The 12,301-nt window shown below is 47.1% G+C and overlaps 1 protein-coding gene across 1 annotated transcript; it reads left to right on the forward strand.

Moving 5' to 3' along the window:
• Positions 1-7,285: 7,285 nt before the first annotated feature.
• Positions 7,286-10,708, forward strand: LOC308488053 (lysozyme-like protein 6; the record flags this gene model as incomplete). Its single annotated transcript, XM_081027234.1, has 4 exons — positions 7,286-7,424; positions 8,322-8,480; positions 9,399-9,477; positions 10,639-10,708. The coding sequence occupies 4 exons, from the start codon at positions 7,286-7,288 to the stop codon at positions 10,706-10,708; spliced, it is 447 nt and encodes a 148-aa protein (XP_080883360.1).
• Positions 10,709-12,301: the final 1,593 nt, after the last annotated feature.

Below are 12,301 nucleotides of genomic sequence, written 5' to 3' on the forward strand. Positions count from 1 at the left end.
TTCCACAGTCCTCCTGGAATCACCCAATGGGCATAGATGTGGGGGTTGTCACTGCCACATACTCCGAGAGCCCCCACAGCACATTTTCTTGCTGTTGACATGCTGGTGAGACCTAGTGGAGAAGCTCCGCTCTCCTGAGAGGACTTGGCCCCCAAGGACTTTAGATGTGATCTTCTGAGATGCAACATAGTGTGATGGGTTGGGATGGTGTTTGTGATGGGCCTGGCAGACAGGGCTTAGAATCCTGACTTTCCCACCCTTAGCAGGGTGACCTTGAGTTTAGTTTCTCATCTGCATATGGGAATAATAATAGCTACCTCATAGTGGTGGCTCATGTGCCCCTGATCTTGTCAGTCAACGAAGTGACTTGTAAGGGGGCAGAAGAGCTTAAGTGACTGGAAACAAGCAGGCGGGCTATGCAGCACAGCAACCCCTGATTGGTCGTGTGACCTTGAGCAAGTCACATCATCTCTCCAGCCTCTGCTCTCTTACCTTCTAGGGACAAAACACCCGTCTCACAGGTCGTGGGAGCCCGTGAATGGTGCAATGTATATAATGGGTTTACTGCACAGCTTGTGGCATAAAAAGATGGCAGCTGACGTTCTGTGGTTATTAATTAGCATTGTGTAATACCTGGGTCTTGTCCCTTCTTATTCAGCTGATGTGGTTGTTAGTCAAGGACTTGATATTCCCAAGGAAGTACCGAAATGAGCATCTAATTAAACAAGGGGTCGCCAGGTCATTCGTGTACACGGCACAGCCTAATGGCTGCTGGCCCTGTAGCGCAAGAGAGGCATGTCCCAGCCTCATGGAACACCAGGGCTCTGTGTTTAGGCAGGCCCTGTGGCCTCTAAGCCTCAGACCCCACCAGTGGAACATGGGGGGAGTGTGGCCACCTCACAGGATCAAAATCAATCATGAATGCTCAGAGTCTGCCACAAAGCAGGTGCTCAGCAAAGCTTGTGTCTTTCTCCGTAAGCGGCTCAGAGTCAGCCTGCAGCCAGGCAGCTTGTTGCCATTCTTGCTGAAGGACAAGGATTGGCTTTCCCAAAGCTGGGCCTGCTCAAGTTCCTCCACAGCTGCTGGTCTCTGATGCTGTTACAGCTGAGCTAGCTGGCAGCCACCTCTCATTGACTTTGGCTTGGAATCTCTGCTGCCCCTGGAATTTTCCCACGCTCCCTAGAAAGACCCTGGCTTCTCATCAACACAGCCTTATCCACTGTCCCCAGATGGGTCCCATCTGCACAAAGAAGAGCTTGCAGTCTTCCCGTGGCTGCTCACCTTTAATGAAAATGACAATAGTAGCTGCCACATAGCGACCCTACCTGTGCCAGGATGTGTGACAGGATTCCCATTTCACAGATGAAGATCACAGAGGTGAAGGAACTCAGTCAGGGTCGCCTGGCTAGTAAGTGGCAGGCCTATTTGGCTCCCAAGTTACTCCTCTGCACCACACGGCCTCTTAGCCGTCTCCCTTCCCTCTTCTACCTCAGAAGGCAGAGGTTCCCTAGCTGATTCTGACATGCAGCCAAGTTTGATAACCATTGTTTTAAAAGCAGTGATTCTCCATTGACTATGGAAACCCCCGGAAAGATATTTTTAAATCATGGTGGGAGGGAGGGGAAAGTATGTGTGCAGGCATAGTGGGTTGGAACTAGAAGGAGACACTCGGGGATTTCTGGGGTTGTGGTAATGTCCTATTTCTTGATCTGGGTACTGGCCACTTGGGTGTGTTCATTTTCTCTGAAAATCATTGAGCTGTACATTTATGATTTGTGTACTTGTCTACCTGCATATTATTCTATAGCAACAATTTTTTAAAATACTTTTTTTGAAGTAGAGAGAAAAAGGCAGTTGTCCTCAGCCACTCACGGTCTCCCGGACAAGGCAGCCTGGCCCAGGACACATCGTCTCGGGATGCTTTTCACAGCATCCAGCATTGTTGGCCTTGAATCGGTACCCGTCCTGGACAACAAACACACCTGGTATCTTGTCCTGACGCTTCTCCCGGGCTGATGCCATGTTTAGCTAAAATGCCCATGCTGCTGCAGGAGCAGGGACTCCCCACAGCCAGGCCCTGTGGTGAGCGTCCGCGGCTCCTCCCTCCCCACAGTTGGACACATATGACCCCATCCTGCACAAGCTCCAGGACCTAGGGCAACAGGGATGGAAACAGCTACAGCCCAGCACCTGGTGTAAGCCGTGAGTCCCCTGCTGACCTCTGCCTGGTTACTACATGCACTGTTTACCCTCGTGCCTCACGCACTGGGAGGGCTGAATATTATCAGCAATCATTTTGATTGAGAGGCCTCCATTGTAGCGTCCATGCGTGCTCCACCATCACTCCCCACTCCCAATTAAACCTTCTCTTCCTTATAAAAATGACCTTTCCAGGGCTTCATTTTTTAGCCTGGTTGCCTAAGCCTATGATGTTGCAATGTTTGATGATGGAACCTAGCCTTGCTCTAAAATCGTGGGGTTTAAGGCAAAGTGAAAGGTCAATACAGAGTACCCCCAATCTGGGAGGTCTTCTAAAGGCACCTTGAGAATCACAAGTCTTTGTTTCCAGGTCCAGCTACTTCACATCAGCCCTGCAGATGACAGACTGGAGATGGCTGCTGCCCCACTGCACACAGGACACCCTTTCAAAAGATATGGTAGCACGAGGAGTTCTCTGGGTGTTTGTTCAGGGAGCAACAACGTGTAATCGGGGGCTAAAGGGGGCCCAGCCCAGATCCCAGCTCTACTATACTACTGCGCAAAAGGGAGGTATTGACTCCCACCTCCCTGCTAGTGAGCACAGAGGAAGGAATTCTGTGTTGTGTGTCCTGCAACCCCACTTCCTGTGCGTGGGCCGATGCTGCCCTCTAGTGGTCAATGGATAAATTGCACAGCGAGTGACCTGAACAGGGGCATTTGGGAGAAGCTATCCTGTAAGTCTGAGTATGTTGTGCTGGAGTCTCAGCCTTTTGGTTCCATACTCCCTTTTCATAAATGGATATCAACCATATGATTTCATAAACTTGATATGTTCATGTCATATTCATGGTTTAGAAACATGTTTTTGGGATTTTAATTTGCCTTTGACCCAATAATTATATAGATGGGAAAGTGTGTGTGTGTGTGTGTGTGTGTGTGTGTGTTTTATTTACAAGAAATTGGATTTTTAATAATTGTGGTCAGAGTATGGGGCCGGTATGATTTTTCCTCTGGGGGAACTTGAAGTATTATTTTTAGCCAGTCTTTACAATCAATTTGTAAAGAATTGGAGAAGGTATACATGCCGTGTGGTAAAGTACAAGACTGATAATAAAGCCAACATTTCAGCCTCGTTAATACATGTACGTCTAAGTGGTGACTGTCCTTTTATCTATTCTTCCTTGGACGGAGTGTACCCGTGAGCTCTGCACACTCGCCTTTGTCAGCGCTGCTGTCCTGTCCAGTGGAAGTCTCTCATCTCCCTTGTCCACCTCCATCTTTGGTCTCACTGTTTTGCACACGTCTGTCGGGGACCTTCTGAAATGGGCACCTACAGCCTGGATGGACTCGTGCAGGGTGCTCTTCTGCCTTCAGTGCACATTTTATTTCTGTCACTGGATTTTAGTTCTTTGTATTCTGCATTTCTGCAGGTAGTATTATTTTGGGGGTTTCTCATGTTTTATTGCAAAGTCAAAGCGGGCATTTCCTCAAATTTTCCTCTGTTTTCTATAGCAATTTATTTCCAGAAGCATACTTTTCCAGTACTGCCCTTAGAACCGGCAAGAGGAGCCCCTAACTGGCCTTGTACTTTAGAGTCCCCACATACAAGACAATTAGATTTATTAAGGACCACAGAGGCCTCTGTCAGTCAGGACCTGGCGCTCAGCAGGGGCACAGCAGGATCCAACCAGAAACACCCTCTCTGGACTAAGCATTCAGGTCTCAGGGAGGTGCTTCTTCACAGCTTATCCCTTATCCATGGGGAAAAAATACAACTGATTCTGAAGGTTTAATGAAAGCTCAATGGGGCCTCCTGTTATGTTCTATGAGGGAGCACAGAGGCTCTGAGTAGAAAATTACTTAGGTAAGAGAAACAAATGAATGAACTTGTCAGAGCTTTCGTCTCAGATAGCCTGAATGCCATAGATTTCAACACAATGAAATATCACTTTCTAGTAGTGCTGAGTGTACAATTTCTTCTTGTTTTCGTGTTCCTGTTAGTGGTTCTGGAGGTACACATGAATTGCTACAGTATTTGCCTGAGCTGTCAATAGAAGCTGGAACTATTTTTGGAATATTACATAAGACCCATTACACATTACTCTTATATTTGTCAATATGTCTAGACTCTAGACATAACATGATTCTGATTCTTTACATTGGCAACTAGATGGACATTGAATACTATAATTCTGAATTTTAACATTTTTTTAAAAAAGAGTTCCTTAAATTTTCAAGTAAATTTTCAGTTAAATTTATAATTTTTTAAAAAAATTAATTTTATAATTAAAAGTTACTCAAAATTGAATTAAGCTTTCAGAGTGAAATAAAATGTTTGGATGTATGTGAATAATTTTGATATAAAAATTTGATATGCATTATTTCTAATTTGTATCTTGCCGTTTAAATTATTAAATATTCTTTGATGGTTTAAAACTAATTTCTGGGAAAACGCACTGGAAAATATTTAATTGAAAAATTTTACATTAATTTATTTTTTTTGAAACTATAAAGTTTTGTACTTTGATTACAATTGCTTTCAATTCTTAAATATAGTTTAAATTATTGATAATAACATGATTCATGAGTTTGCTGAAAAGATAATCTGAGAATAAATTTCACAGAACATTACATCATATATTAATTATGTATATAATTTTGTCATATACAAATCATAGTTTCATGCACACTTAAAAATGTCCTTTAACAGGAAATTTTGGAATTTTATGAGATACAACATATTTCATTTAACAGCTTGTAATTTGACTTATAAGTTGTAAATATTTAGACAAATGATCTGTGGCCTCTTTTTGCCTTTATGCCCCAGCCTGTGACTTTCAAAATTTATTCATGGGCCCCAGCTTGGATTTTCCAGTTCCTTGAGTGGGTAGGAATCCACCCAATGTCGTGTCTGTCACATTTGGGGAAGTGGGGGTACAGGGTGCTTCTGGTCCCCCTTAGAGGCTCACATCATGCCCTCCAAGATTTGAAGAAATTTAGCCTCTCCTGGCCACATTTCCAGCCTGTGGTCCTGGGCTGCAGAAGCCTCTCCCACCCCAAACCCCGGGCTCTAATTCTGTACAAGTGAGTTTATTTGGGTCATCTCGGCCACCTGTAGCTTTTGGACCACAAAAGGCTGCTCATAAAATGGTACTCCCGGAAAACCCTCCTCCCAGGGCTCTACCTCTTCCCAAGCTTTCTCTGGCTTCACATCCCCAAATGCAATGTGCTGCTGCCCTACTGGGCGAGGGCCACAGGCAGAGGGTAGGGGCAGCACAGCCCCATTAGAAATCGCTCCCTAACTTCCTTCTGTCACACACTGCCATCCTGTCTCAGAAGGTAGAGTGGCCATTGGTAACACAACATTCTTTTGTCTCCTTTTGCTACAGTTGGTGGAAATGTCTCCCAGCCTTCCTTGGTGACTAATGATACTAAGATGAGTGGCCTTCACGGGGAGGTGACAGGATGTCAGGTCATCAGGTTAAGCCCACGCCGACTCTACCAGGCAGGTCTCTTTTGGTTGCAGGTGACAGAAACCCAACCTAAACTTGCTCAGACAAGAAGGGACATTTATTGAACTGCAGGATTGCAGTAGGACAAGAGTGTGTCAGGATCTCAGAAAAGGCGAGCTCTGGGACTGGAAGCCTGTGTGGCTCCGCTTCTCCGCTGAGAAGAGGCTCATCTTCTCCGATGGGCTGTATTCACGGGATTCCCAACTGTTGGCCTCTGGCTGCCTCACACCAGCAGGCTTCCTGGGAGAAGCTGAGCAGCTCCACGTAGTTTCAATTCAAAATATACTGTCACCTGGAGGGCTCAGCCCGTGACTGGAGCCTCCACTAAAACCCCAAGGGGAATGGAGCTCACCCAAAGGTGGTACTGCTTCCAGAAGGGGAAGGCGGCGGCAGAAAGAACAACCAGAGCTCTCTACCCTTTCCCACCCAGTGGTCTTCATCACAGTTGTCACCTATCCTTCCAGGCCCATCTGCCATTTCTGCCTGAAGCTGCATCAGGCCTGAAGACAGAGCCAATTTGTGTCGTCAAGACCAGAGCATTTCCAGGAGGGTGATGACATCACAGAGCTGGGGTTCCAGAAGGCTGGGGAGTAGGGTGGCTTTACACTCCTGCCTTCTTTAGAATTGGAGAACCGTGACCTGGGTGAGGCTAGAGTATATATAGTTCATGAGGAAAAGCAGGCTCCCACCCAAACGACTTTCTTATACAGATTCTCACAGAAATCCTTGGCTGGCTGCGACCTGGGGGCGGAGAGGGATAGGAGAAAGATAAGCTTTGCAAGGGGAGGTAGCCATGGACGGTATTCCCCCAAGGGGACCCCAAAGGGCACAGCATGGGCAGAGATGGAGCTCCCTGCTTCCCAAGGCTCAGTGACTCCTGTCTGAAGGAAACTACTGAGGCAGGGCAGCGTAAGGTAGCATGAGACATGCTTATACTAAAAGGGGTTTGTTGTTTATCTGAAATGCTAATGTAACTGGGCATCCTGTAATTTTATTTGCTGAATCTGACAACTCTAGGGTGGGAGAGAGACACAAAAGAACGGTTATAAGCTCAGGCTAGTATGGAGTGAGTCTTAGGAGACCTAAGATCTGTGAGGAAACAAGGCCATCTTGTCCAAGCAGAACCTGCTTCATGCCTTACTCGTGAAGCTGGTGGATGAGACACTAGGCATTTGCCCCGAGGAATAATACCTCGTTTAAGGAGAAAGACACACACACACACACACACACACACACACACACACACACACACCTGGTAACAGAAATAGCTCCTTTTTTTATTTCATGTCATTGACTGTTTTAAAGAATATAGGCCCTTTATTTTATGGGAGTTCCTTCTGTCTGGCTTAGTCTGACGTTCCCTCAGGATTAGACACAGGTAACACATCCCTGGCCAGAATACTACATAATAAATGAGAAGAAAGAGACTGGAAACAGCCAGGTGGGGAGCAGTGAGTGACCCAGGACATTTGGCTGCTTTCTCCAGATTCCTCAGAGACTCAGAGAAGACCAGCAGAAAGTCTGTGACACCCAGAGAACCGCGGGCCCTCGGCTGCACCTTGTCCCCTCCAAGGATGAGAAGGGCGCTACTCATCTCCATGGTTACCTGCCTCGTTACCGTTCATCAGGCCAGGCTCATCAACCGCTGTGACCTGGCCAAGCTGTTGCACCAGGAGGATATGGACGGGTTTGAGGGGTACTCCCTGAATGACTGTGAGTGCCATTTCCTCACCACCCTCATCTCCCCCTCTCCTGGTCATGCCCTACGTGACCATCTTTCTTTCTCTCTTTGTCTCTCAACCAAGTTCAAAAACCAGCCCTCTCCAAGAAACCTTTCCCGGCATTCTATATTCATTTAACAGTTAATAAGTGAGCACTTATTATGTCCCAGGAACCGTTTCGGTGTTGGGGATATAAACAAGGCCACTTCGCTTATAGTTTCACATTCTCCAGCACAGATAAGCAATACACTCACACAAAAATACAGGAATACTTTTATCACCTGGTGGTGAAAACTGCTAAGCAGAAGAATAAAGCAGGGGAGAGTGGTAGGCGACGCTGTTCCAGAAGGGGAAGTAAGGAAAGCCTCTCTGAGGAGGCGACAGTGAGCGGTGCTGAATGAAGTAAAGGACCTGATCATCCAAATGTCTAGGGGAAGAGCATTCCAGGCAGAGGAACAGCCAGTGCAAAGGCTTCGTTCTACTCCATGGGAGGGATCACTCCTTTGGAACAGGATTGTGCAGGCCTGTTTTACAACACTTTCCCCTTTGATCTCGCTTTTTTAGGTTCACATCTTCATTCTTATACTATAGGCCCCTGAGCGCAGTATCTACGTTTGTTCCAGCTAAACATCCCTCACGGGCTTTGCACAGTTCCTGGTATACAGTAGGTGATTATTAAGTGCCAGAAGCATGGAGGTAGAGATGGACAGATGAATGGTCAGACTGATGAGAAGCTGGATGGACCCCAGGATGGGAGAAGGAGCCAAGGGGTGTTTCCAGCCCACTAGCCCATGTAGCCTCTTAGGCCTTGGTCCTTCCTTTGGATTCCTCATCTTCTTTCTCCTCCATCTCCCTCGGCTTCTAAACATCCTCCTCTCCCTGCTCTAAGGGCTGTGCTTGGCATTTGTGGAAAGCAACTTCAACATATCGAAGGTCAATGAAAACGCAGACGGCAGCTTTGACTATGGCATATTTCAGATCAACGGTCACTACTGGTGCACCGATCACCAGAGTCACTCGGAAAACATTTGTCACCTGGAGTGTCAAGGTCTGGCCCGGGCCCGGGGGAGGGGAGAGGTGAGAGAGGAGCAGGCTCCACTCAGAGCCTCTCTTCCCACTCACAGCCTGGGAAGGCCCCCGGAGGGATGGCTCAAGGAATCAGGGACTTACTTCACTGAGCAGGGGCTTTGACTGGTGGCCCTAGGGCGGGTCCCGTTAGGAGATTCTGCCGTGTCCTGGAGCAGGATGCAGAACGGCTCTGCACAGACAGGAGCCGTAGAGCAGTGGCAGCAGCCAACGATTATTGAGAGCGTATTCTATACTAAGCAGGACACATGCATAGCTCATTCATCCAACTTTCCACGTAGGAGAAACTCTTAGGGTGCCCACTTTACACATGAGCAAACTGAGGCTCGTAGAACCAGTGCTGAATGCCAGACTCGTGGTCTTGGAGGCTCAGCTCTAACCACTAAGTGGTGCTGTCTTTGGCTAACGGTCTGACCAAGGCCCAGTGCAAACTCCCCACCTCAGAGCTCCCCACCCAGGAGGCTGCACAGGTCCAGGACTCCGCCCCTCACCTCCTGGTGCGTGGGCACTTTGATGAATGTCGCTGGCTCTTCAGCTCATTAGGCAGGACTTGCCCTCAGTCTCTGTGCTGCCTATTTTACCATTTCCTTTCCCTAGAAACTCCCGAGCAGTGGGTGAAGCACCACCTAATCTGGCTAGGAACTACGGTAGTGAACAGGACCAAATCTCAGTCCTCTTGCCCCTCCTGCCGCCTCCCTTGGGCACCCTGACCTCCAGCAGCCATGCAGGGGACGTCTACATGGGCCTGTGGGCGCGAGGCTTTGCCTAATGTGGAAGTACTCAGTCCTGGGTGGCACCTGCCTGGGCAGGACAGCCAGTGTCCCCCAGTCTTTGGGACTGTCCTCTGTGTTCTCACAGGTATTCTCTTTCTCCTTTTCAGAACTGCTGAGCCCCAATCTTCTCTCAACTATCCGCTGTGCAAAAACAATTGTGTCTGGAAGAGGCGGCATGAAAAACTGGTGAGGAAGACACTGTAGGACTAAGTTAGCGGGCAGAGCCCCACGAAGGACGTGATAACAGAGAAAGGGACAGTAGGCAAGGACTAGACCCTTTCTGCAGTCTAGGAAAGTGTGGGAGACTGACAGGGCTTGGAACTGTGAGTTAGAAGAACCTGGGTTGGGTTCTTTCTCTGATATTGTATTAAACAAAACTCTTTTGGTTGCACTAATAAAACAACTTGAGCAGCTGAGGAAGAGGTATTCTGAGAGGACAGCGTCTGGCTGAGCCCACAAGAGGTGCAGCTGGGCCTCGGGAAGAGACTGGAAGCCGGGCGGGAACTCGACAGCAAGCTTTCTCAGGCAGGATTCGGTTTCTCTTGGTGCCTTTGCTTCACGCGTCCCTCTGCAGACCAGCTTTCTCTGACCCACTTTCCTGAAGACAGACTGTGGCTGCCCCCTGTTTATGCTCTAACATCATAAGCAACCATGGAGACTGGCTAAGCTCAGTCCCAACTAAGTGCCTGGGACAGAGATCTGATTGGTTCAGCTCTGACCCCATGTCCCCACTCAGTTTCATCACCTGTAGTCATGGGACCAATTAAAGCAACATAATCATGGCTGCCACTGGGCTCCTCTCCCCGTAACTGGCAGCAACATTTTTTATAAAAAGTGTGTTACTCATCATCTGGGCAGACACCCCAAAGCTGTTGGCTTTCCATCAGTGGATGTAGGGATGGTTACTTAACCTTTTGAACTTCAAAGCGGACATATAAATAATATAAACAGCTGCCTCTGCCTGAGACTGAGGCTGGAGGAAGTTTAGTGCCTTGCATACTCTAAAAACACCATGCAAAAGAAAGGACATGATGACTATTAGGGCTGGAGGGAGAGTCCATAATTGTACCTGGGAGATAGATACGTATATGGTAAGTGTCAGCCCTTCAGAGGGAGATAAGGATTTGAAAATGTGGAAACACACTGAATGGCAGAAGAGGGCAAACCCCGCAGATAAGGGAAACTTAAAGGAAGAATCAGAGGGGCCACAGGAAGACAGACGAGAGAGCTAGGAATGAAGAGGATGCTGGGCTTCCTCTGCGTGGAAGACTCACTAAGAGCTGGGTCCCGTGTGTGCAAAAGCAGCTACTAAGTGGGAAGCAAGAACCAGTCCTCTTTCTCCCACAGGGTAGCATGGAGGATGCACTGTTCAGGCCGGCCACTGTCCTACTGGATGACAGGATGTCACCTGGGATGAGGCAGGGTGCAGGCCTGCTGTGAGTCATTTCAAAACTCCTCTCCTCCCTCGGAATTCTTTATTTCCTTTTCTTCTTGCCTCCACTTTGTGTTAATTTCTTCCCTTTTCATTTTCAAATAAAATTGACCAGAGCCTCAGGAATTAATGGTTTTCTGGGGATTCCTCCTTGTTCCCATCCAGGTCCAGCCTCCTGGTTCCTGACTGTCATTTGCAAACCAAGAGGACCACAGTGAAGATGTTTCTATATTTTGGAATTATTACAACATTCCTTGTGCAAAGAATGTGCTAATTTATTCATTATTAATTCCATATATACCTGGGGTGCCAAAAACATGTATATTCATGATTTGTATTCATCTTTGGTGATCGGTATATATTGATTATTCCAATTTTATTATACTTTTTTCCTTTCTTATATGTATGCATTTTTTTGGCACCCTCTGTATGTGAGTACCTAATACAGTAGGAGTGTGCTGGGTACCAGAAGGAGGAAGAGAAGACATAACTGTTATTCTTGAGGCATTCCTAATCTAGGTGGAGAAGCAAAGACATACACGAGTGATGGACACAGTCAATGAATGGACACATACAATGGATAGAGTAGATAATAACATCTGTAATTGTTGGTTAGAAACAGGATCAGGATCTGACTAGTTCCACCAAGCCAACTATTTTGGAAGTAAAAGAAAATGCTCAGAAGTAGGTAATGGGTGGGGCTAAGGGTCAGGTATATTGAGGTGGACAAAATAGTGGTGGGGTGGGGAAATGGTGCTAGGCGCCAATGATTTGGGGGGTGCTTTGGGAGAAAGGGCTAGAATCTAGGTGATAAAGAGACTTCTCTGGGTACGATCTGACTTGCCTGCAAGGTGCTGACGTGGAGAAGAATGTGCTGAAGGACAACGCAGAGGCAGAGAAGGGGCCATTGGAGGAGTGTCCTGCACACAGGCTCCATCAGCTGTGTGTGACTGAACTGGGTGTCATCTTAGCCCACTCGTGTCCCTACTTCTGAACTTTCACTACTTCAGCTATAAAATGAGAGACTCGACTATTCGTGATGCCCAGACTTCTGAATTTCATAGACCAGTAAAATGTGGGCGGGAAAATGAAGATGGTGATAAGATTTCCAACTTTTTTTTAAAGTCCAAGTAAGAATATTAATCAAAATATAACTGTGATCTTAAGTGTGATTATACTACAGCATTTGAAAACTATTATGCTTTTCAGTTGGGGTGTTTTACGCAGCGCTCAGCAGCTCATATATATCTTGTATGAAATATTTTGCTGAAATATTTTGTGCCAGACAATAAATAAGGACTGAAATCAAATAGATTATCAAAAGGCCTGTGGAGGAAGCAAACTGGGTGCTAGTTACAGAATCTCAAGAAAATCACTGCACATGCTGGCTTGTAGATCCTAAGTGTCTTCCCCACGTGTGCACATGGGGCAGACCTCTGAAAAGTGGCACTGCTACTTTCTAGTTAATGGCTGTGTTGAGGCAAGGTGGCATGGTGGACGTTTTTCCATTCTGTCCTAAAGGGCTACTCCCTTGGTTTCAGTCCCTGTTTCCCAGAATTCATTGCTCACGTCGGAAGG

The sequence above is a fragment of the Rhinolophus hipposideros genome (genome assembly GCF_964194185.1).
Source record: "Rhinolophus hipposideros genome assembly, chromosome: 20".
Classification (NCBI taxonomy): domain Eukaryota; kingdom Metazoa; phylum Chordata; class Mammalia; order Chiroptera; family Rhinolophidae; genus Rhinolophus; species Rhinolophus hipposideros.